Raw genomic sequence first — 22,943 nt, 5'->3', positions numbered from 1 at the left:
ACAACCTTGCTATAGCCCGCAAGTAACATCAGAAGGGTTCATAAGGAAGGCAATGGAGACTTGGTGTCCTGAGTAGTCGGTCATGCTAGTGAGGCTAGAGCTGGTAACTAACTAAATGCTGCGATGAAAAGCCCCATCAAGATCCGCATCCGCATTGGGCTTGAGGGCCTCGCGGGGTGCTGTTACGCTGTTGTCTCTGTGAGACTGCATGATCGCCTCAGCAGATGATGATCAGTGGGGTCATGTGTAGATCTCGAAGATAATCGAAGATGTTCGAGATCCTAGCGCCGGCACTTCATAAGGGAACTCATTGTGGTCCTGAAACCAGATTGGAGGACCGCGGCGAAGGTTCGCTTCGAACTGGGCCGACTCTCCTGCGTGGCCACGCGACGCCTCCCTGCCTAGAAATGCAACCAAATTCAGCTCCCTGAATTTCCAGCCCTGCGGCGATTTTGGCTGGACCTTCTGTGAGAAGTGTTGACGTATCTCCACGTCTATTCGTGGAGCGCAAGTCTCGGAAACTTGCCACAACGTTAAGAAGTCGCCGAGCTGCCAGGGCGCGGGATCGTGGGATTTGGTACAGACATGAGAACGAAGTGGGAATGGCTTCAAACCTGATTGAGTGGTTAGCAATGATCAGGCCCAGGCGGGTGACCTACGGCCAAACTCATGCCGCGTACACGAGGTGCACCAGAGTGGGTATTTGAAAGACGAATATAAATTGTGGAGGCGCCACGACAAATATTAACCATTGTGCTTATAGAAGCAGCGCCTAACGCCGTTCAATATCGGTGTGGGCAAATAAAAACGGATCTTGTATCTGATAAAGCAAATTTGAGCATGTCGTGTGAACACAACGGACATACGAATGAGAACTAGGAATCTAAGGTTTACGTTAAAGGGGAGGGGGAAATAATAATAATAGCAGCCCACTCAGCAAACCCCCAACCAGGACTTAGTTGTTTCACTCCATGACCCTGACCAGACTACAAAGCTACCCCTCGAACAGTTCGTCCCTCCTTCACGAGCGGAATGGGTGGCATCTCTCGCAAAGGATCCCACCGCATGTACTCCTTTCTTTCAATGAAAAGAGATAAATACTTTGACTTCCTGAGAGAGGTTGAACCGCCGATAATACTCTGGCGCCTGTTCGATGTTTATGGTGGCCGAGTGTATAAAGCTTGGGTCCGCCTTGCCTGAGGCGATAAGCTCGATCAACTTGGGCGCGACAGCCCGCGCATCGACGAGGCCAGACTGCATATGCAGCCCCTTGCCGAAGAATAGGGACATGGGGAATGTCGGGTCCTGGATCAGGGAGCTGTCGTTGGCGATGGCCGGCGCGCCCGGCTGGATGCCGTAGATGCCGAGCTGGCCGATGCCGCCGCCAAGCCGGGTCACATTGACCATCTGATTAAGGATGATATTGGTCTCGACTTGGAGGTCGCTGTTCAGAGCCTCGAGGCCGACGCAGTCAACTGAGCGCGCGACGCCGCCGGGCTCGTGCACGAGGATTTGGGACACCGGGTCTGACTCGACAAAGTTGATAGCAATAGCGCCGATCGAGGCGGCGCGCTCCAACCGCATAGGGACGTGGTCAACCGAGTAGACGCGCGAGGCGCCGCGCAGTATAGCTGTGTACGCAGTCAGCAGGCCAACGGGGCCTGCACCGAAGACGGCGACCGTGTCGCCTGGTTCGAAGCCGGAGAAGTCCAGGCCGGTCCACGCCGTACTCCAGATATCCGAGACAGTCACGTAACTCTGTTCGAGGCTCGCGTTCGTCGTCATTTTGGTCAGAGGGATGGGAATCAGATTTCCTTCCGCGAATGGCACGCGGACATACTCGGCTGCGTACATGACTGTCAGCTCATAACACCACACCAGGACAACACTACCAATCTACCCACATTGAAGGCCGCCAAGCCCAGGCGAGAGCGCCGGCCCATTGCCGTAGTAGGTTAATGGCTCTGGTGCCAGCGGCATGTGTGCATGGGCGGATGTGTCTGGCACAATGACGTATTCGCCAACCTGGAGGCTGGTGATGTTGCTTCCGATCTCAGTGATATACCCGATAGCCTCGTGGCCAATATTGTATGGAGTCGTGGTCGCCGAGTATCCGCGGTAAGCGTGGAGATCAGATCCACAGATGCCTGAAGTTGTGATCTTCACGATCGCGTCTGTGGGCAACTCGATGTGTGGCATCGGAAGATCTTGGACCGATATCGAAAACGGCTGCCCATCAAACATGACACCACGCATGGTGGCGTTGAGGGCGCCGTTGAACGCAGCTAGAGTCATGTTCTTCAACATAATGCCGAAATAGTGAGATGGAAGAAAGAAGCCTCGCACTACTTGGTGCTCTTTCCGCATCAAGCGCTTGAACCGCGATGGCCTTATTTATACTACCTTGAATGCTTTCACTATATAGTAGGTATGTGCGTACATGCGGACAATGCGGCCGGCCCTTCGATTCAACACTGAGTTAGCCGTCCGGAACAACCGGAATTCGGCAGTCTCGGGAAGGAGGCGTATAACAATAGAGTGCCATTGCATTGTCCCATTTTCTTAACTTGACCCTGAATCTTGGCTCCGTCAGGGTTAAGGCTAGGATTACAATGCCGCCTAATGTACGTAGCTGGTTATGAGTTCCCAGATAATTCAGTATACTTTTTTGCTCGATTCGCAAGAGAAAGAGGCAGAATCAAAAATAAAAATAAATTTTTACTTTCCACTTTCGCAGAACTTTCTAGAATCGGAACTTCCTCAGCCAAGAAGTCTCCTTGCGAACAATGTCATGCCTCCAACTACCAAGTTTGGTCACCTGCGAGCATCACAATATAAGTACTGCACTACGCTTACATACCAAGTTCCACCCCCCGCCCGCACCCCGACAATGCCAAGAAAACCCTGTATTGAGAAGCAAGGTGTTCGCGGCGGAAATGTCACCCTTCCAGTGACATACTTGATTTTGAGTTACGATAACAACAAGGGTAAGCGAGGGCGGCCACGGGGCATCTTGTGCGGAATCTGAGCATTTCCAGAATAGCCCCGCCGCGGACACACCATACACCGCAGTTAGATTACGATATTTGTCGCTGAGCGGCCATCGTCCCGTCGGCTCCTGCGGAGGGATGCATGCGGCTCATACGGCCGCATGAAGAGAAATCAACGGAATCATCCTTGCTGTTGTTGGGCACAGTGAAATCCCTCACCGTCAATTTACGGCGGCGACGAGTTAGAACTTTAATAACCAGCAGCCACTTTTGCTGCTTTAACCGCTGGAAGTCTCCGATAAAATTCCTGTGTCGTTCTTGTCTTGCCTTGTGCATTTCACCCATCAGATAGCTGTGGCTCTATGCTCCTAGTCAATAGCCAGCGAGGTAGGTAACTCTTCTCGCACTTGAACCGTTGCGCAAAAATTGGAACACCCCTACTGGATGAACTGATTAGGTGGACGAAACACCTGATAGTTGAAATCTCCCTAGTATGACGTAAAACCCATCCGCTGGGAAGGGTGTATCGCAATTTGTCCGGGGCCCTTATACTCCTACATCTGGGCGCTGAAGGGGCATCTTTCCTCTCATAGTATACAGCTAGCCATGCCTAAGTACCGTGAGAGTCGGGTGGTTGTTAGGCGAATAGTACTAATACCCATCCCCATTGAGCCACAATGATAAAGATTGACCATCGTAATTTATGGGTGCGAAAGAGGCATCGGCATCACAAGGGTTGATTGGCATTTTTATCCCAGCAGTGGTCAGACTATACGGTGGTCTTGACTCTCGGAACGCTTTACGGCATGCGGACGAATTCATGGTCCCGTCCAGGAAGAAAGTCGCCGAGACAAGCAGTCATTGGCTCCCGTTGGCAGTCTTCGAAGGAATTGACCCGGCTTGGCGGCGGTCTAGGTCAAGCTCCTCCTTGCTTTGTTCGGGTGCAAGATTTCCGAGAGGTGAAACCACATCTTCCCCCAAAAACAACGCACTCAACATACCTTACGACCAGCCTACCGGACATACCTTGGCATCACTGACCTTTTGCTCGCACAGTATCCTATATCAGTGTGGATAGGAGGGCATAATCTCTTAGAATATGCCATATATCTAGGCTATCTAGACCACAAGGCCCTCTATCCCGATTTTGTATAGACAAAATATGTCGACTACACGAAGGAAGTGGTGGATAGAAGGGGAACGGTGGTGTATGCCGACAGGAGATTGTTTGAGGGGCAATCCATAATCTCAATAATTTACTCCTATTACTAAATTAGGGAAAATTCTGAGTTGCCACTCAACGCGAGCAGGTATGTAAATACTGCTCGGGAATATTGTTAATTATTAATTGTCCGAGCGTTCGCTACCGCAAACACGATAACCGTCAACCATTACAACCATGAAAGATTAAAATGATGAATTTTATGGCAGGAATGGCGAAAACAAATTTGATATTGCCTATGCTTAAGCCCTGCGACCCGTCCAACACAAATAATGTCCACACAACTCAATAACGGTCCAGTCAAAGTGACCCGACCCATTGCCCAAATAACATTTGGTCATATGGAAGTATTAATTGCGAAGAAACCCTAAAATACCGGATGCCAATGATAATTATATAACTACAATATAGGTTCCGGCATCCGCCATTTTTTCTCCCAACGCTGTGGCGAAGTCACTTGTATTGGTTGACCTGCTCCTCGGTCCACTCCCAGTACTGCTTGCCAAGGGCAGGATCAAGGAGATCCTTGCGAGCCGGCTCAACCTTTCCAAAAGGTGAAACTATTAAATAAGTGGTGTCGTTAGCCACGTTAATCTTGTTATTTACTCATGCAGCACCTAGAATAAACTGGAGGGCACCTTGGGTTGGAGAAGAAAGACTTACCCCAGCCGCCGTTATTCTTCTCTGTGATGGTAGCAGAATGGCTCGCAAAGAGCTGGGTATAGGCGCCGTTTTTGGGTTCGTGAGAAATGAGTTTCTGAACGGTGAACTTTAGTCTAATCCTTCGAGGCTTATAATCAGCGTCAACTTACAAACATGGCAAGCTGCATCCTCGGCATGTTCTGCTGCAGGTTGGTCACAAAGTTACCGGGGTTGAGGGCCTGTGAACAAGTGTCAATTTTCGACGCCTGCCTCAAGAAAAGAAGAACTAAATAAAAATAGCGCGGGATAACAAACAATATTAATAATGCCTTGGCCGGCCGTCCTACGAGCATACTCGACAGCGTGCAAGACGTTTCCGGCCTTGCTGCGAGAGTATTTAGGCCAGATACCCTCTTCATTATGGTAGTCCATATTCGTGAAGTCGATAGCAGGAGTCGGGGCACCATCGGCGGCGCTAGAGGAAACCCAGATCACGCGCACAGAGTTCTTGGGGGCGATCCGAGCCGTAGCGGCAAGGACGGGGTGGATGAAGTGGGTGAAGAGGAACGGCGCAAGGTTGTTCACGCCAATCTGGAGCTCATAGCCTTGCACAGTCTTGGACCCCTGAGGAGGAACCATAACGCCGGCGTTATTGTAGAGAACGTCGAGGCGGTCTTCCTGTGCCAAGAATTCGTTGGCCGAAGCCTTGATGGTGGTTAGGTCATCGAGGACCAGCGGTAGGAAGATCATCCTCCCAGTTGAGTTTGGATGGGCGGCCTCGATATCCCTTATCAACTCGCTGGTCTTGGATCGGGAGCGGGCGGCCATGTAGATCTTGCCGTTCTTTTGGTACAGAATTGAAGCGAGCTCCTTGCCTAAGCCACCCGAAGCGCCGGTGATAAGAAAGACCTCGTACATGTTTTAGTACATTAAGCGAGTCACAGTAGTATATAGAGCAAGTTATGCCTCACCTTGCCCGCTTGGTCAGGAAGGTTCTTCTCTGTCAGGGTCGGCTTGTTGGGGATAATGGTGCTTCGGCGGACACTCATGATGGGCAGTTTCGGCGCCCGGGGGGTTGGGGGGAGTTTAGGAACCTCAAAGTTTTGAGGTCAATATGAAGGGATAATTGGAAAGCGTAGTCTCGGCTGTGATGAGATGTGTGAGAGGCGTGAGTGTGTTCTGAGGTTATTGGGACGGCTATTGACTTTATAAGCCATCGTTGTCGACAGTCAGGAGGATGCCGACCTTCTCGTGAGCGACATCAAAGCGCAGCCGTCACTTTCGTCGTAGACGTTAAACTGGCCTCCTTGCCTTCCTGGGTAACTTGCATTGAGGCCGCAACAGAGCGGGGCCGGGCGGGATCCACTCGGCCGCGACCCGCTGGCGGGTTGGGGGGCTGCGGGCGCAGCGGCCGCAATCCGCACAACCTTTGTGGTGCCGCATTTATGCGACAAGCGCCGGGCGAAGGACGACTACTTCAGGGAGCCCTGTTTCAGCGCTTCGGCCAAGTTAGAAAGTGCCCGAAATGCCCTGACTAATTTCGGCGGCGGGGATTAAATGTTATTAAGCCTGGCCTACCGCCACGCAGAAAAGCTACTAAGAGATATTAATAAAATTATTAAAGCCCTTAAGTTATTATTATTTAATAAAGATATTAGAGATTTTATTGTACACCAGAGCTTAGGGCCTATTGGCAGATACCCGATAAAAACGCCCATCTCAATCACGCATTTACTCTGCAGAAACCCCTATGGGCTAAGCTATGGATGAAAGTATGCATAAGTATTGTTAACATTTCAAGCTTGTACTCTACTTCTTTATCCACACGTTTCTACTACTTAATTGTTGACCATCCACGTTGCTCAAGTCAGATCAAGCATTATTGTTGCTCTTTTAGAATAGTAGCCCAAAACTGCAATGCTGCACTTTGGCACTTCCTCGCTCCAGATACAAATATTTCATGCCCAAAGGCATCGATAACCTCCACCCTGGCCCCCGGCACTTGACTAGCGACGTCCTCCATCATAGCCACTGACATGACAGCACTATTACTCGGTGCCAGTATCAGCATCGGCACAGCGACATCCTTCAAGAACGGCCGGGCGTCCAGCTTGGAAAGAAACTCTGCATAGCCTGCTAGACCTTCCCCGTCAGATTGCGCGATCTGCTCGAGCCACCATGTTTGATAGTCAGGGTCTTCGGATGCAACCGTGCCTGGGGCTAGACGCAGAGCGTCGGCCCAGCCGCGAGATCCCAGCACTCGACAGGCGGTAGGCCAGTCTGGTTGCCCAAAGGCAAAGAACTCCAGAGCACTGGGCGGTAGGTGGGTAGGCGATGAGCAGATGACGAGCGAGAGCAGGCGTTCGGGGTGCTTAGCTGCCAGCGCCTCGCCCAGCATTCCGCTCGTGGACTCTCCGAAGAGATGCACCTTTTCAATGCCAAGTTGGTCAAGCATGTCGATAATTTCATCAAGAATCGTATCGAGAGAGTAGTCGTATTTAACGGCATCGGTTTCTTTAGGGTAGCTAGAGAGCCCGTGGCCTCGTAGATCCCTTCGAATCACTCTGTAGTGTTGGGAGAGAACGGGGACCCATGCATACCAGTGGTTGATTGTGCGTGCGAACCCATGCTGGATGAGAATTGTTTCCTTGGGACGCCAAGGATCGGTAAAGTCGTCAATGCGATAATGAGATCGCTGTCCATTCTCGTGCTGAACAAATGTGTTTCCCACAGCATCAGTGATGAGCGGCATCTTGTCAAACATATGACGCATAAAGCAATGTATTAGACAGCAAAATAGGATTTTCAGATGTCCCGTCGTACGCCTCCACCAACAAGGGAGGCTTCATAATACGAAGCTCACTATATATACCTAGTATACTAGTATACTGACATTTATTCCCCACTGGTGGGGTCATGTGGGACAGAGCTTCACTTGATCGATCGTGGTATGATGGTGGTGCACGTCGCTGGCGGATTGTGGATTTGCCATGCGTTAGTTGCCGCAAAGTAGAATTTAATTCGAAAGCAGTTTATTTAGACTGTGGCATTGGAACGATTCAAATTGTAACGTACGAAGGCGTTGGAGTGTCGTCAGACATATCCGCAAAGGCGCTCCAATGCTTGCCAGCCAGCTTTTTGTTCTCGACCTCATCAGCAATGGCAACAGCCAGATCCGCCGCAGAAATTCCATGCAGCCTGCCATCCAAGTTGCTGGCATCAGTACCTTTGGGCGCTGGCTTGACTGGAAGCTCGTCAATGATGGTCTCGTAGGCTCCGGTGCGCTTGCCCGAGCGGTACAAAGCCGGGGGAGACACGTAGGTCCATTTGAATGACGTGTTGCCATCAAAGAACATATAGCTTGTCCTGCCTGCCGTGACAAACTCTAGTGCGTGGTCATTGTTCATCGCAGCTGTCTCATAGTCCTCAATCAACTTCAGCGACGCCTCATCAGGCTGGCCGCTATGAAGCTGGCGCCTCGCGTTCCGATATGCCCGGAGCGATGTGCCCATTGAACTGAGTCTCTCCTCCATGTATGAAACATGCGCATGGCTGTCTGCAATACCCCTGCGGTACCAGAGCCAGAATTGCTTGCTTTCGCTGCAGGTTTGCAGTTGGTTGCCGGGCATGTGGAGAGATCCGCAGCCGCCGACCATGACAAAATAGCCCACTTTTGCTTCTTTTGCGGCAATCACAATCTTGCGAGTCAGTTCTAGGAAGGGTCCTAATTTATACTGTTAGGAGAGACATCTAGAAAACTCACGGGCTAAGAAGATGGTCCACTTACTGTATTTCAGGGCATGTTCGCCAGCAGTGTGAGGCCCATATTCGTTCACAAGAACATCAAGGTCCTTGAAAGCCTCAATCAACTCCTCCAGACTTGCAGATTCAATGTTGATCGGGTGTGGGGTGTACTTCTCATGGGAACCCAGCTTCTCTGGTCGTCGAGAGAATCCACGGACCGCAAGGCCGCGCTGCAGAAGCTCAAAACATAGATAGGAGCCCCCAAAGCCAGTAGGGCCGAGAACACCGACTCGAGGGGTCATTTTCAGATTTAGATGCGCGTAAAAGGTGTATTGTAGAAGATAAGCTGTGTTGGTCAAGCTGGAATTCAGCCAGCGAGTATGCGATGGCGCTCTAATCATGTATGGGAACGAAAAAGGTGGGGTGGTAGTGTCGTGCGAATGTTGATACCCGACGGCATCATCCATTTTCACCCCACATTCTCACGACCGCCACAGACGCGACTGTTTCTAATAAGATTAATGTTATAGAGTGAAGAGGTTATGTTTGTGGAGCTATTGGGCTCTCTGCCCCTGCGCCGTGGTTGCAATATTGATAGCAATGAGCTGGTAATAGTATCCTGGGTACACGAATAACGTGGCCTTGCAAAATAAAAACTTAATTAAATCATAACAATTAATTTAAGAGAGAATCAATTAACACAGCAGCTACATAAGGAGGTCCTGGCTTTTTATGGCCGTTCGCCCTGTGCCACTCGGTCCAACCATATGCCCCGTTTATCGTCATCTACCAGGCTCATTAATACCGGGTCGTGCTGTGATACGAGCCAAGTCGCATCATGGGCAAGAGCAATATGCATCCCATACTTTGACTCAGCCAATCTGATCTTATCAATTGTAATGCGAGCGGCAGGAAGATCCTTATGTAGGTAAGCGGCGGTTTCGCCAGTCGGCAGATCATACAGCGCAATGTCTTCCTTCTCTCTAAGGAGGGCCCTGCGATAGGTTTGCGTCAGCTGAGTTCGCGTGCGTTTCAAGTTTTGAAGCGCCGCAGCCGTCGAGAACATACTGAGAGTGGCAGCAATCGCTACCCAGGAGAACCCATTCCTGGGAACCCTCTAGTCGGACAGCTGCACAAAGATTACCGGGCATATGGCCAGGGGCATCTATAACCCACAGGCTACCGTCACCAAAGAAGTCAATGGCTCGGTCAAAGACGCCGAATGGAACCCAATCTCCATCGAACTCTGACCAGGTCTCTGTCACATGCTTGGGGGAGCCAAACCATCTGCCGTCCCACTCGATATCTACATCGGGCTCTCCGTTTTCCAAGTTACCGGGTGAGCAGAATTCCTTGGTCCCAGGACCAAATAACGCTTTGGCATTGGGAAACTCGTCACTGATGGGTCTGCAGTGATCCCAGTGCGCATGGCTGGGGAGTTTTGACGTCAGCAAACAGCGAAAGTGAACAACGCGTCTGTCTAGAAGGGGAGTGGTGCATCAAATACCTGAATAGTACGGAGTCGATTTGGTCCGCCTTGACGCCCAACTCCTCGAGTTGTGTAGCTACCGGTTTCCGAGGACCTACAGGTCTGGCACTTGGCAGCATTATCTTCTTCACCCAAGGTGTGTAGAGCGATTCATCCTATTTTTGGGGGACAGCTTAGTCTCTAGTTGTCAAGCAAAAGGCCGCTGTTGGCCCCTAAGGAATTTGTTCGACTACATACGTGGCTGCATCCGAGATCCCAAAGAACATATCTGCCAGAGGGCCTGTGGAATATTAGAAAGCACCAGTCGTACAGCCGAAACAGCTCCGGGGGTGCCCCGTGATGTAAAAAGCTTAAAGTGGCTGTACTGAAGCTGCCTCCATCGAGAAGATGGACTTGAACACCTGGTCCATCGTGGCCCGGCAGCTTGGGCAAAGCGTCCTTGGTAGTGCCGTTCATGTTTTGCGATTTTGATGGCCGGAATGGGACAGTGAAGCACGGTTACAAATAACCGCTCGCTGGCCTCCCCACATCGCAGTTTGTTTGGCGACGATCTTCCTGCCTCATCTCTGCCTGCCCCAAGTGTGGGGGTGAGCGGCCAGTAGCTGATGTTGGCACACCCACAATCACCAGCAATTACAGTATTATAAGTTGGCTGGAATATCCTAGAGACGGCATCCCTGATCATCGAGCACCAGAACACAAATTGGCACCAATTCATACGCTATGGAGAACAACATTGGATTCATTGGTCAGTCTTCTCCCTCTCTTCGGCATCTCAGATGTTCGGCTGCTGCTCCTGATCGGCTATCCACCCACCACTTGCATCCACACTCTCCCCCACATTGCCACCACTCCGCCTGCCACTAACATGGTCCAGGACTTGGCGCTATGGGCTACGGCATGGCTACTAACGTCCGCAAGCAGATGGATGCCAATGCCACGCTGTACATCAATGACGTCTTTCGGCCCTCGTGCGAGAGGTTCAAAGATGAGTTTGGCCACTTGGGCCCCATTGAGACCGTAGACTCGGCCAGATCAGTCGCCGAAAAAGCATTGACAGTTATCTCCATTGTACCCTCTGGCGGGAATGTGAGAGAGGTCTATCTTGATGCCTTCAATGGTATTTTGGCTGCTCGAAGTTCCACCGCCGAGCCACTCAACGCCCAGCGGCTTTATCTTGAGTGCAGCACAATTGATGTAGCCACAGCAAAGGATGTTGGCAATGCGCTGTCACAGGCAAACATGGGCCTCTACGTCGACAGCCCAGTGTCCGGGGGTGTCCCGGCAGCCGATAAGGGGACACTATCTTTCCTCATCGGCGCGCCCGATGTGGAGGATGGTGCCGAATCGGACCCCGTTCTAAAGCGCTTGAGACTTGTTGCCGGGTACATGGGAGCCGCCGACAAGGCCTTCTTCTGTGGTGGCCTCGGCAACGGCCTCGCTGCCAAGATTTGCAACAACTACCTTTCCTGCACCATCCTCCTTGCCAATTGCGAAGCCATGGCTACGGGAAGGCGTCTCGGCTTGGACAAGCACCTGCTTCACAAAATCATCCACAACTCCACCGGCCAGAACTTTATGGCTGACCACGTGGCGCCTGTGCCGGGGGTCGTACCTCACGCCCCAAGCAGCAATAACTACAAGCTGGGGTTCAAGTCTCAGATGCTCCCCAAGGATGTAGGGCTTGGCGTTGATGCAGCCAGAAGCGTGGGGATTGTACCAACCATCGGCGAGGCGGCTATGACTGTTTTCGAGAAGGTTGCTGTGGATAAAGAATGCATGGTGAGTGCACTCGCTGCGGAGAGAGTTAGTCAAGACACTCCCCTTCTAACAGACCTTAGGATCGAGACGGCTCCATCATTTACAAGTATCTCGGAGGACCGCTGGATTAAAATATATTAGCGCCACTACCTAGCCCGCTTGAAAAGGAATAATCGCATAACATGTTCGTAGTCTTGTGACGCCCTTGTTGAGTAACCCCACAAAAGAATAACCACTTCTGTTGTAGCACTAGATGTAGCTCAAAATCTTCCACGTAGTTCGCAAAGGACTAAAACTAGAGAAGGCAAAGCAAAAGTAAGAACAGCCAAGCATGCCGAGTCGCGTATGCCACACTACACTAGCTGAGAAGTGCACTACGAAAATAGGTATTTCGGATGTGAAGAGGGTAGATGATCATTTGTTCAAGTTAACTATTGCTGTAGTACAACCCTGCAACAGCCAAACACACCAGTAAGGTGCCGGGGAATTGACACTTAGATTCCCGCCTTCTCCGCTTTTGCAAACTCTTCCAGCATGATCTTCTTGTGTTTGGAAGACCGTGGCACAATACTGCACTCAAAGGGCAGCGGCACCGTCAAGAAGCCGGGTACCATGGCCGTAGTTGGCTGAATCTCCTTCCCGTCCGGTCCCTTGGCCTTGGAGATTTTGAAACCCCAGAGGACACGGACGACGTTAATGAACAGAGAAAGCTCGGCCACATGCACACCCGGACAGACACGACGACCTGCACCGTATGTGAAATGATCGCGATCGTATGGATTAGCCGAGTTGATGTAGTCAGCCGCAGGAAGGGGCCTATCAAGATAACGGGTGGGGTCGAATTCATCTGGGTTCTTGAAGAGCTTCGGGTCTCGGTGAATGGCCCTGGTAGTATACCGAGTTAGCAAGATATACGCAAGACACCACATTTAGGGGTAATGGTTCAGTCTTACCACCAGTTGAGAATAGCTGTCGAGCCCCTGGGAATGAAGTGTCCCTCGTACCAGTCATCCTCCGAAGTAGCGTGCTGCATGCCAAACTTGTTGACTGGGCGCCAACGTAGGACCTCTTTGATCATGGCCCGGATGTATGGCAGATTTTCTTGGTCGGAGAACTGGGGAAGTCTCTCACTTCCAATAACACGGTCAATTTCTTCCTGTGCTTTCTTGGCAGTCTCCGGGAATAGAACCATGGCCAACATCCAGTTGTTGATTGTTGTTGCTGTAGTCTCGGACCCAGCCTCAATCAGACCGCCACACGTATACGCCGCTTCAAGATCATTGATGCCATTTTTCTTAGGATCAGCGAGATAGAATTCCTTACAGAAGCAATCCCTGGCCTTCCCCTCATCCACCTCTTTCTTGAGGCGTGTCCACATGTCGAGATAGACCTTGCTGTCGTGTTCAAAAATCTTCTTGCCCTTGCTACGCCAGTTACCCAGTAGGAACTCTGGTACGGCTGAGAGAGAAGGAAAGCTATCCACGACATACGCCCCAAGAGCCGTCATATCCGTCACATTGTCCAGGACGGTGTAAATCTTCTTAATCATTGGGTCCTCGAAGGACGGGATTCGATATCCGTACGTGACGAGCATGATGACGGATGAAGAATAGCGTCTGTTGATAGTATAGAACATTTGGGGGCTCTCCACTAGATCCCGCAGCACCTGCTTTGACTCAAAGTCTTGGACTGGCTTGTATTTCATGGACGATGTTTGGTTGAGCAGGGCATGACTATGCTTGCGGAGCTGACGCCAGCGAGGGCCGTAAGGCATGAACAGCTGGCGCAGACCCCCACTCCCGACGTCTTGAGCGAATGGCAAGGGCGGCCGGGAGGACCAGGTGCTTGATCGTTTGTCCATAAGATCCTTGACCACCTTGGGAGACGACAGCCAGATGTAGTCAGAACCACCAATCTTGGTGTAGAAGATGTCGCCGTACTGATGGTGCCACTTCCGCACCTTGTTCTGCACATCGTCCGAGTCTGCTAGGTCGAGCATGTTGCCAATGAACGGCAACCCATCTGGTCCTGGAGGAAGGTGACGTCTTCGTGAGTCCTAATCACATCTATCATCAGTACTTTTGCGGAGTCCAACACATGATGGGAGAAGACTGGTACGTACCATCAACTTGTTGGGCACAATCCAGAGGTAGAGGCTGCATAGGATAACAGTGATAGACACGACTGCCAGAGCCACCTTGACAAGCAGCGGGTGCTCTGACAGCAGCTTGGCCGGGAAAGCCGCAAGGAGTGATTGAATCATGGTCGTGGTTCTGGAGTCTGGCTTGCGAGTGCCACTGAAATCTATTCTTCTTTCTTGGGCGGTTATACAGTGCCCCGTCTGACCGTGGTGGGTGGCACGTGTTGGTCTTCTGGATATTTATCGAGATGTGGTCGAATAGTCAAGGTAAATTAATTGCCCATGTCATTGCTGGTCACGGCAATTGAAGAATCGGACATTGGCTTGGAATTAATACATTGCAGAGCATCACAATACTCCACAGCCCAGCTCCCACTCATGTGAATAGGTAGCGCGCCGCTCCTGTGTTAGTGAATGGTGGGGTGTGTCCCCCACATCCAACCCCAGACCTTGGGGAAACAGCAATGGCCCCGGATGGAGCATCGATTATCAAGTTCAGTGGCCAGATAAGTGGCCGAACTCGAGAGGGGCAGAAAAATGGTACATTTCAAGCAAAGTGGAGGGATTTCGGGGCCGTGATACTTTCCGAGAAGCCGTCATGGAGCAGTGGGCGGGTTTATAAAGCACGTTGTGGGTGACGATGCCATCACCACAAAACACAAACACCAGATCGCCATCTTCCATCCGACTACAGGTTACCAAGATACCTTCAATTATGACTTCCAATATTCCCAAGAACACCTACCCGTTCGAGGAGTATGAGGCAGCCCACCAAAAGATATTTGTGGCCCCTCGCGTTCCTATCAAGCGCATCCTTCCGCCAGGTGTGAGCGCCAGTGACTTTTCGCAGGCCGTTGCCGAATTCTCCAATGTTGTCGGCGGAGACCAAGTCTTTATTGGAGATGGCTTGGCTCACTACATTGACCCGTACGACATTTGGGAAGATGATGAATTCAAGAGAAAGATGCCCAGTGCCGCCGTCTGGTGAGCCCTCTCCCGCTACAACTCTGAGGATGCCGAGAGCTGACCGATGGCCCATACCCGTGGATAGTCCATCATCCACTGATCAGATTCGCGAAGTCTTGCGTGTTGCGAACAAGTTCTCCATTCCTTTGTGGACATTTTCCCGCGGCAAAAATCTAGGGTAGGTCAACACAATCTCGACGCATCGTCATGGGGCTAATGATGACTTCCAGATATGGTGGGCCTGCGCCCAGAATCAACGGTTCAGTTGCACTGGATCTTCACCGCATGAACAAAATCATTGAAGTCAATGATGAGTACTCGTACGCAGTGGTTGAGCCAGGTGTTACCTGGAGAGATCTTATCGACTATTGCGTTGCAAACAACAAAAAGGTTTGGCCGAGCACCCCTTCTCTAAGCTGGGGTAGCATCACTGGCAATGTAAGTTATCCTACAATACCTATACATGCACAAGTGGTAACATTTCTAATCACTCTCCAGACACTGGATCGTGGAACTGGATTCGGCGCCAACTTCAACCACCATCAGTGCACAGCTGGCCTGGAGGTAATGCTCGCTGATGGGGATGTTATACGGACGGGCCAGTTTGGCGTTGACGGCTCGCCTTCAGCATTCATTTCCAAGTTCACCTACGGCCCTTCTATCGAAGGTCTTTTCTTGCAAAGCAACCTAGGCGTCGTTACAAAGCTTAGCATATGGCTGACGCCTCAACCAAAGGCCTTCATGGAGTGCACCGTCGAAATCCCCGAGTTCGAGGACCTCGCTCCTCTGGTAGATGCCTTGGGCTCTATGCGACAGTCTGGCCTCATTCCGAACTGTGTCTGGTTCATGGGTGTCCCCGAGATCCTTAGTGGCATGGGAAGACGCGTGGACTTCTGGGACGGAGATGGTGCCATTCCGACGTGGAGGGTCAAGGAGCTCCAAAAGCAGCACAACCTTGCTTACTGGCTGGCAAGATGGGGTCTCTATGGAAGCAAGAGGGTGATTCAGGCTCAGTTTGACGAGATTAAGGAGGTCATTTCCCGGGAGATACCCACTGCTACTGTGAAGGGAAACCTGTTCGTCGGCGAAAACGGGCAACTTCTGGACAACAAGAAAATTCCCGAACAGAATGCCGTGTTCCTCACCGGTATCTCGTCTCTGTTGAGTTTGCCGACTGTTGACTGGGCTCTTCCTCGCGATGGTACTGGCAAGGCTGCCCACGGCGATTATGCGCCCATTATCCCGAACTCGGGCAAGCTGATACTTGAATGGATCAAGGCTAGCTACAAGCATTATTTTGATGCAGGCCTTGATCCACTTATTGACTTCTTCATGCATGAGCGCCACAGTTTGGTGGTGAACATGTTCATGTACGATCAACAGAACTTAGCCCACAGAGCTGCTGTTCAGCAACTGTACCGACGCCTTCACGAAGAGAGCAAAAAGAAGTCGTACGGCATGTATCGAGCACATGTCAACCATATGGGTAAGGATAGCTGCAGATGCAATCACGTTCACCCGTGTTGCCACAGCATTGAGCCTCGCTCAATTTTCCGAGCTGCTGCTAATGCCGATACAGACCTGATTGCCGGACACAACACATTCAATAACTACGCGTACAACCGATTCGTTGAGAAGCTCAAGGTCAGTGCAGATTAATTCTCTCATTATTTTATTGGCGCCATCATACTTAAACTAATCTCAGGACTCTGTCGACCCGAACGGAATCTTGTCTCCTGGAAAGTCGGGAATTTGGCCAAAGAATTATCGAGGACTCCGTGAGCCTCGCGACTTGGCAAAGGAGAACAGCAGTCGGCTGTAGGAGAACACAGTGCCTCGTTCGTTCTGTTTGCTTGCAGGGAGCACAATCTTCTATCCCGTCTATGAGCTGTCCGTCAGACTCGAATCGTGTGATTATTTAGAAGCATATATATGTAGCATTTCTGAATGACTCCTCCAATCCATCTTTTTCTCGAGCAACACACTTGCATCTTCACATCTTAGCAGGCATGCATTATAGCTATGCACTTGTGCCACCTCTGTGCATTTATGAAAGCATAAACACCATACCGCTCCTGCATACCATGGACAATTCTGTTCCACACGATGTTGCTCAATTGTCAGCAAGTTCCGATTAATCAAGGCCCACCCACAGTTGAGGCTGACCCCGCGGTTATGTTGCCCCGAATTATCCCCCCACATGGCTCACATGACCCCCTTGGCCTGCCCTGCCTGTGGATAGTGGCCCTGCCTCATGTCAAGACCACGCGTAATTATCTTGTGTAGCATTTAAATCCGAGATACTCCACCTTGGCAGGTCATTGACCCGTCGGTTGTGAGTACAGCGTTGGCCAATAGTCCTCCCAATGGCGTCTGGAGTGTGGGGACTGGGTTCAACGGCATGCCACATTTCAATCTCCACCATCCCGGAACTAATACTACCTATACGGTAAAAGGTTCCAAAGTCAACCCTCCTCTCTACTCCGTCTTTCGCCCCAACAAGTGGCGATGGGTTGAAAGGTTCGATTTGTCACCACCCGCCCACCAGGAGCTTGCACCCTGTTCTGTACCCTGTGCCACAACACGGATATTGGGTTCCGCTCCTGGTAGATGGTTCCAAGCTGACCTTTACTATGGGCCGTCTGTGCCTTCAGTGAGCATACGTAGTCTCGACTGGGCTATTGATCTTCCCCAGGTTTTATCTGCCCCACAACCCCAGAAACCCACATACCCCGGATCCCACAGGGCGCTGTCAAGATAAGCTAGGTAGCTGACATTGGCATCAGCAATCACATAAATGATTGCTTTCCACCTCTTGTCCCAGATGCCTTCTCTCGAGCAAGTTATCCACCAGCTTCAGCATCGACACTCAGCTCTCGTGTTTTCCCTCTCGTCTCTCAAACACAACACAGCCATCGCCATGGGCTTGGGTATACTGCAACCAAAGGATGGGCATCACGTCCCGGGTACTGTCAATCTTGATGAGGCCGCGGGCACTGCCACGGTCAATAACAGCCATCTCAAACATGGGACTGGCAAAAACTCTCACATTGTGCTCGTTCCGCAGCCTTCTGATGATCCCAATGACCCGCTGAACTGGTCGACTATGAAGAAGAGCATTGTCATGACAATCATTCTCATGGGCACGACGTTCGTTTGCATTGTACCAGTACGTCTGCTTTCTGGCTTAAGTTCATTTGCTACTTCTGGCCGGGTAGCCGCTAACAATGATATTTCATAGACGCCCATGCTTAATGCCGGCATCGTTCCCATCTCGGCTGACCTTGGGCGATCATTCACGGACATCGCAAAACTCAGTGGTTACATGGCCCTCGTATTGGGTGGTGTATCGCCCATTGCTTCAGCCTTCTCTCGAAAATACGGAAAGCGCCCTGTCTTTGTTGTATCCTCCGTCGTTGGCCTTGTTGGATGTCTCGTTGCCGAGTTCTCCCCCAACTACGGCGCACTGACGGCAGGTCGCGTCCTTCAGGGAGCTGGAGCCTCTGCCTATGAGTCTCTCTGTATATCTGTCATTGGTGACTTGTACTTTGTTCACGAACGCGGATTCTACGTTGCTGTTGTGATCTTCTTCCTCAGCGCTCTCAGCAACGGGGTATCTGTCCTTGCTGGAGTCATCACGACAAAGCTTGGTTGGCCTTTTAACTTTCACATCTTATTACCGTTTTTGGTCTCACAGACTATCTTGGTAATCCTCTTCGCCCCAGAGACGGCTTTTATTAGGTCTAACACTCTGAACATTGATCGAACCGGCTCGAACTCGGACTTGAGCGAAAAGAAAGAAAACAACTCCGGGATCGACCATGTCGAGGAGATCAAAGAACCTGCTCATGATGCGGAAGTAGCGAGGGGCAGCAATGCTCCTCGGTCCAAGTCTTACTGGCAACAGCTCTCACTTTACAACGGAACCTTTACAGACAAGTCCCTATTCTCCATGTTCATCGCCAGCATCGCCATAATGTTCAATGTTGTGGCAAGCTATAATGTTTTCCTGACCGGACTTATTATGGCATGGTTTGTGGCAATGTCTGTTCTCGCGGGTGTAATGTTTGCGGGACCGCCGTGGAACTTCGACGCGGCTACTATTGGTTATGCATCCAGTGGCCCATTGATTGGCGGTTCCATTGCTAGCATCGTTCTGGCATATGTCAATGACCCAGTGATCAGGTACATGACGAGGCGCAACCATGGTGTGTATGAACCTGAGTTCCGGCTTGTCCTCACCGTGTTTGGTGCCATCTTCACTATTGGTGGCCTGGCTGGATTTGGCCACGCCATTGGGGCTGGACAATCCATCTATGGCATTGCTACCCTCTGGGGAGTAACCCTCTTTGGTATGGCCATTTTTGCCAGTGTGACTTCGGGCTATGCTCTCGATGCCATGCCCGCCCACTCCGTGGAGATCTTCATCTTCAACGTAACATTCAAGAATTTCTTCTTCTATGGGTAAGTATTACATCATCTCAGAAATTGTCTTAAATGAATGCTGACATGTCATCAGTGTCACTGACTTCATTGTCCCTTGGTACATGAAGAGCGGTGCGGCGAAGCTTTTCGATATCATTGCCGGCATCAGTGCCGGCTTGTTCCTCCTCACAGTCCCCATGTACATTTTCGGTAAAAGATACCGACAGCACTGGAGCCGTCATAACATTCTGGTGTGGATGGGAGTGGATGAAGATCCTCATGCGTCTAAGTGAAGGCCGGCATCAGACAAACCTCTTGTGGCGGAAAGGCGAGCACTCTAGATGCATCTGTATAGCGGAAACATTGTTTATTTAGCTAGCATCTGCATTATAATCTAAATCCATTGATACCATATTGCTCACAATGAATTTCTCATCCAATTTAAGTCCTCACAACGCATAGCAAGATGCCTAGTACAAACAATGATGTTGGGCATTGCATATGGTACCACAAGATGATCAAATAAAAACAATTATTTTTTTTCCATTTTCATTAGAGATCAAGATCAATAGAAGCAAACAAGCACTTAAGGCCATGTTTACGAGCTTTAATTGTTTGCGAACAAGGATGCTAAGTAAGTCGTCGCTAGGCTTGTCATCACCTTTGATGCACTTTAGCTCCACGTCTGGCTATTGTCCATAAGCGGCAAGCAAGATGGTAGTAATGATTCGATGCTCTTTCTTCTATCAACTGCAGCTACAGAGAAACTAACAATTCTTTGACCTAGTGTTGAATAACTACAGGTTACTCATGCCTACGGTAAAAGCCTTGTATCTAACAAACACACCAATGGGGCCCCATTTTTCCCTCGGTTGCATGAATCGAATGCGAGAAGATTCTTTCTAGACAGGTAGCTACGAAAGATGACAATGTCAGAAATTATCAAAACCTAATATTCTTGTAGGGAGGGGAACCTACCGAGCGTGACTGAACTGAACTAGAGGTTTGGTCAAAGTCTGCAATGTGCATTCCGATTGCCACTGTCTCTGCCGGCCATCCCATTGGGCAGTGCCGCAGCTGTGGCTTACCATTCCCACGCCTTTTGTCGTTCCTTGGGCCAGTGTGGAGTAGGCTGTCGGGGCTGGGCCCAGCCGGTTGATGGATGCATCTGGGGCCGACGTCCGTAGCGAGGGAAGCCTGCAAACCTCTCACCTTCACCATCACCTCGACCATCTCCATTACTGCTCAGGCGAACTCTATCACCATTGCCCCCGCCCACCGGCTGTGTGTGCGAATCTAGATAGCGAGCAATCCACAGCCCATTGCCATCATATTGCCGCATGCATGGCATCGGCCGCCGTCACCTCGGAGGTGCCGGGTACAGTGCCAATGTCTCGCAGGGGCCGCCCTCGAGGACAATACAAATGCCAGTACTGCGGCAGGATCTTCAAGTGCAGCGAACATTGTATCCGCCATGAACGCATTCATCCGAACGAGAAGACCTTGTCCTGCCGCTACTGTAAAAATGCCTACTCAAGAAAGTATGTATGGCTTGCTAGTCTCGTATTGTCTGTCTGTCTCTCTTTTATGATGGTATGACTGGCCTCATCTGGTAGGGATCTTGTGACCAGGCATGAGCGTACACTCCACGCACGCGAGCATCACCTCCGCCTGCAACAGGCAGAAGCCCAGCAGGAGGAATCCCAGCAGGAGGAATCCCAGCAAGACGAGGGCGATGATGCCAAGGGCCAGGACGTCCGGCAAACCCCTGCAACTAGATGTACACCAGAGCTCGAATGATGCTCTCGGCGGATAAGGCAAATGCTGATGACACGCAATGGCACGAGTGGGTGGAACGTGAATCGTGGAACCGCCTGCTAGGCGCTGTATTCATCGTGAGCATTCTCACAATGGTCATTTATGACGTCAATCCTGGCCTTAATGCAACGCAAGATCTCGAGCTCGACCCTTTTGGGGAAGAGGAAGTGTGGTATGCTAAGTCGTTAGATCGATGGCAGCATCTACGATCGGCCAATTGGGATCAGCGTAAGAAAGTCGGTGCTCGTAACCTGAAGGATATACTTCTTGACATCATGATGCCGGGTAGATATAGCGGCGAGGATGCACGGTATGTGGTTTCGGAGTTTTCGGCTCTCGTACTGATGCATGCTGTCGTCGTGCACTAATGGCAGAGACTACAAGTTGCGCAAGCTCTGGCAGACTCATGGGATACTCCTTCCATGACTGGTACAACCGGTGAAGGATTGACAGCGGCACTCCTCCAAAGCACCATCAAGTCTCTCAAAGGATGCCAATTGTTCTTGGACAGCTGCGAGACCAGCAATTATGACACAGATACCGAACGGGATTTGCAACCACTCACACTTAACTGCCAAGCCGTCCTCAGAATGGCCTACGCAAGGCTTTTCAAGCCTGCGAGTGCTCCTCACTGTCTCAGCCTGCGGAATCTGGAACCGTCCGGAATAGGCGCCGCCATCAAGTCACTCGCAGAGGCCAGGCTTCCACGACGAGAGCCACATCCCCTCGACGCCGTGGTGAAGTCATTCGAGGGTCTGCAGATCCCTGTGAGACTTGGGCACTTGGTGGTACGAAAGACTGCAGCCTTCTGATGGGGTGTAGAGCACGCCATTGCTGGATGGGAGAGTGGTTGGCCTTCCACCCCCTTACACCCATGAATAGTACTAGGAAAAATGTTGACGAGTTATGCAGCCTTGCTTGTCATGAAAATTCACTCTATCGAGATGGCAAGGGAAATCGCACCCAGCCCAACGGAATTGGAGCTGCTAGAACATATCAAAGGTATCCTTGAGGAAGCCTACTACGACTTTAGCGAGAGCATCTCACTGGCTGCTGGCGTGGCGAGGGCCTGGGCCATGTTCTTGCAGGATGTGAGTTTAATTCATCTTCCCCCTATTCTTCTTGTGTTGCCTTCTTGGGCTCGCTGTTTTCTACCTGACATGTTGCTAGTTTTCATCGAAATCTCTAGGTACGGACTTGGGGTGTAACTTCATGGATGGGCTCAACTCTTGAACTGGTCGCCCAGGCTGATGAGCGTAGTATGAAGAGCAATCGTCTTTGCTCGATTTAACTCAGCCTGGTTAACAGTATATCGAGCTTCGCCCGGTTACATGTCATGGAGAAATATGACCTCTGGGTATTAGAGGAGATGGAGAGTTCAGCGCATCACAAACAGGCCGTGGCTTTACCTCCTTACACACTCATGTCTTGAAATATGCCAGAGCCCCTTCTGTAATGTACTTCTCTATCCAACTACTACACACATTTAGCGAGCTGGAAACACAGATCTTATTGGTTAGATCAGACCCACTATAGGGACCGTGCGCAGTTGATAAATATCGCGTTCGACGGCGCCCTCACTTTGAAGAAATCAAGGCTCTTTCAACTTCAAGGCAACCTTTGGCGCTCTGTATCACACATAGAGTGCCCCACATCCTCCACATTGTGACCCCCACATGGAATATCCACCCCCACATCAAAGCCTGGATTTCCACCCCACATTCGGTCTCACGCTCATCGTGTCAG

At 50.9% G+C, this 22,943-nt stretch overlaps 10 protein-coding genes across 10 annotated transcripts; 4 read left to right on the top strand and 6 right to left on the bottom strand.

Moving 5' to 3' along the window:
- Positions 1-240: 240 nt before the first annotated feature.
- MRS44_002084 (uncharacterized protein) lies at positions 241-2,307 on the bottom strand (the record flags this gene model as incomplete). Its single annotated transcript, XM_065622678.1, has 3 exons — positions 241-465; positions 1,102-1,856; positions 1,905-2,307. The coding sequence occupies 3 exons, from the start codon at positions 2,305-2,307 to the stop codon at positions 241-243; spliced, it is 1,383 nt and encodes a 460-aa protein (XP_065478750.1).
- A 2,358-nt stretch (positions 2,308-4,665) lies between these two features.
- MRS44_002083 (uncharacterized protein) lies at positions 4,666-5,903 on the bottom strand (the record flags this gene model as incomplete). The annotated part of the gene is made up of 5 exons (XM_046271505.1): positions 4,666-4,772; positions 4,876-4,969; positions 5,025-5,093; positions 5,170-5,763; positions 5,826-5,903. 5 exons carry the CDS (start codon positions 5,901-5,903, stop codon positions 4,666-4,668), a joined length of 942 nt encoding a protein of 313 aa, XP_046126643.1.
- An 830-nt stretch (positions 5,904-6,733) lies between these two features.
- On the bottom strand, positions 6,734-7,606 carry MRS44_002082 (uncharacterized protein; the record flags this gene model as incomplete). Its single annotated transcript, XM_046271517.1, has 1 exon — positions 6,734-7,606. One exon carries the CDS (start codon positions 7,604-7,606, stop codon positions 6,734-6,736), a length of 873 nt encoding a protein of 290 aa, XP_046126642.1.
- Positions 7,607-7,913: 307 nt separating this feature from the next.
- MRS44_002081 (uncharacterized protein) lies at positions 7,914-8,900 on the bottom strand (the record flags this gene model as incomplete). The annotated part of the gene is made up of 2 exons (XM_046271525.1): positions 7,914-8,578; positions 8,642-8,900. 2 exons carry the CDS (start codon positions 8,898-8,900, stop codon positions 7,914-7,916), a joined length of 924 nt encoding a protein of 307 aa, XP_046126641.1.
- A 428-nt stretch (positions 8,901-9,328) lies between these two features.
- Positions 9,329-10,543, bottom strand: MRS44_002080 (uncharacterized protein; the record flags this gene model as incomplete). The annotated part of the gene is made up of 5 exons (XM_065622677.1): positions 9,329-9,593; positions 9,667-10,005; positions 10,106-10,189; positions 10,325-10,367; positions 10,453-10,543. The coding sequence occupies 5 exons, from the start codon at positions 10,541-10,543 to the stop codon at positions 9,329-9,331; spliced, it is 822 nt and encodes a 273-aa protein (XP_065478749.1).
- A 267-nt stretch (positions 10,544-10,810) lies between these two features.
- On the top strand, positions 10,811-11,979 carry MRS44_002079 (uncharacterized protein; the record flags this gene model as incomplete). The annotated part of the gene is made up of 3 exons (XM_046274195.1): positions 10,811-10,835; positions 10,965-11,869; positions 11,929-11,979. 3 exons carry the CDS (start codon positions 10,811-10,813, stop codon positions 11,977-11,979), a joined length of 981 nt encoding a protein of 326 aa, XP_046126639.1.
- Positions 11,980-12,342: 363 nt separating this feature from the next.
- On the bottom strand, positions 12,343-14,111 carry MRS44_002078 (uncharacterized protein; the record flags this gene model as incomplete). Its single annotated transcript, XM_046278930.1, has 3 exons — positions 12,343-12,733; positions 12,802-13,904; positions 13,971-14,111. 3 exons carry the CDS (start codon positions 14,109-14,111, stop codon positions 12,343-12,345), a joined length of 1,635 nt encoding a protein of 544 aa, XP_046126638.1.
- A 517-nt stretch (positions 14,112-14,628) lies between these two features.
- Positions 14,629-16,776, top strand: MRS44_002077 (uncharacterized protein; the record flags this gene model as incomplete). The annotated part of the gene is made up of 6 exons (XM_046271547.2): positions 14,629-14,972; positions 15,040-15,132; positions 15,185-15,392; positions 15,453-16,440; positions 16,534-16,598; positions 16,660-16,776. 6 exons carry the CDS (start codon positions 14,629-14,631, stop codon positions 16,774-16,776), a joined length of 1,815 nt encoding a protein of 604 aa, XP_046126637.2.
- A 975-nt stretch (positions 16,777-17,751) lies between these two features.
- Positions 17,752-19,672, top strand: MRS44_002076 (uncharacterized protein; the record flags this gene model as incomplete). The annotated part of the gene is made up of 3 exons (XM_046273042.2): positions 17,752-18,123; positions 18,196-19,418; positions 19,474-19,672. 3 exons carry the CDS (start codon positions 17,752-17,754, stop codon positions 19,670-19,672), a joined length of 1,794 nt encoding a protein of 597 aa, XP_046126636.2.
- Positions 19,673-20,853: 1,181 nt separating this feature from the next.
- MRS44_002075 (uncharacterized protein) lies at positions 20,854-22,717 on the top strand (the record flags this gene model as incomplete). Its single annotated transcript, XM_065622676.1, has 6 exons — positions 20,854-20,924; positions 20,996-21,134; positions 21,197-21,507; positions 21,574-21,985; positions 22,142-22,288; positions 22,688-22,717. 6 exons carry the CDS (start codon positions 20,854-20,856, stop codon positions 22,715-22,717), a joined length of 1,110 nt encoding a protein of 369 aa, XP_065478748.1.
- Positions 22,718-22,943: the final 226 nt, after the last annotated feature.

This window comes from Fusarium solani (genome assembly GCF_023522795.1).
Source record: "Fusarium solani strain SB1 chromosome Unknown bctg00000001, whole genome shotgun sequence".
Classification (NCBI taxonomy): domain Eukaryota; kingdom Fungi; phylum Ascomycota; class Sordariomycetes; order Hypocreales; family Nectriaceae; genus Fusarium; species Fusarium solani.
Note: the sequence above shows the minus strand (reverse complement) of the source record. Positions and strands in the feature narration are given on the sequence as shown.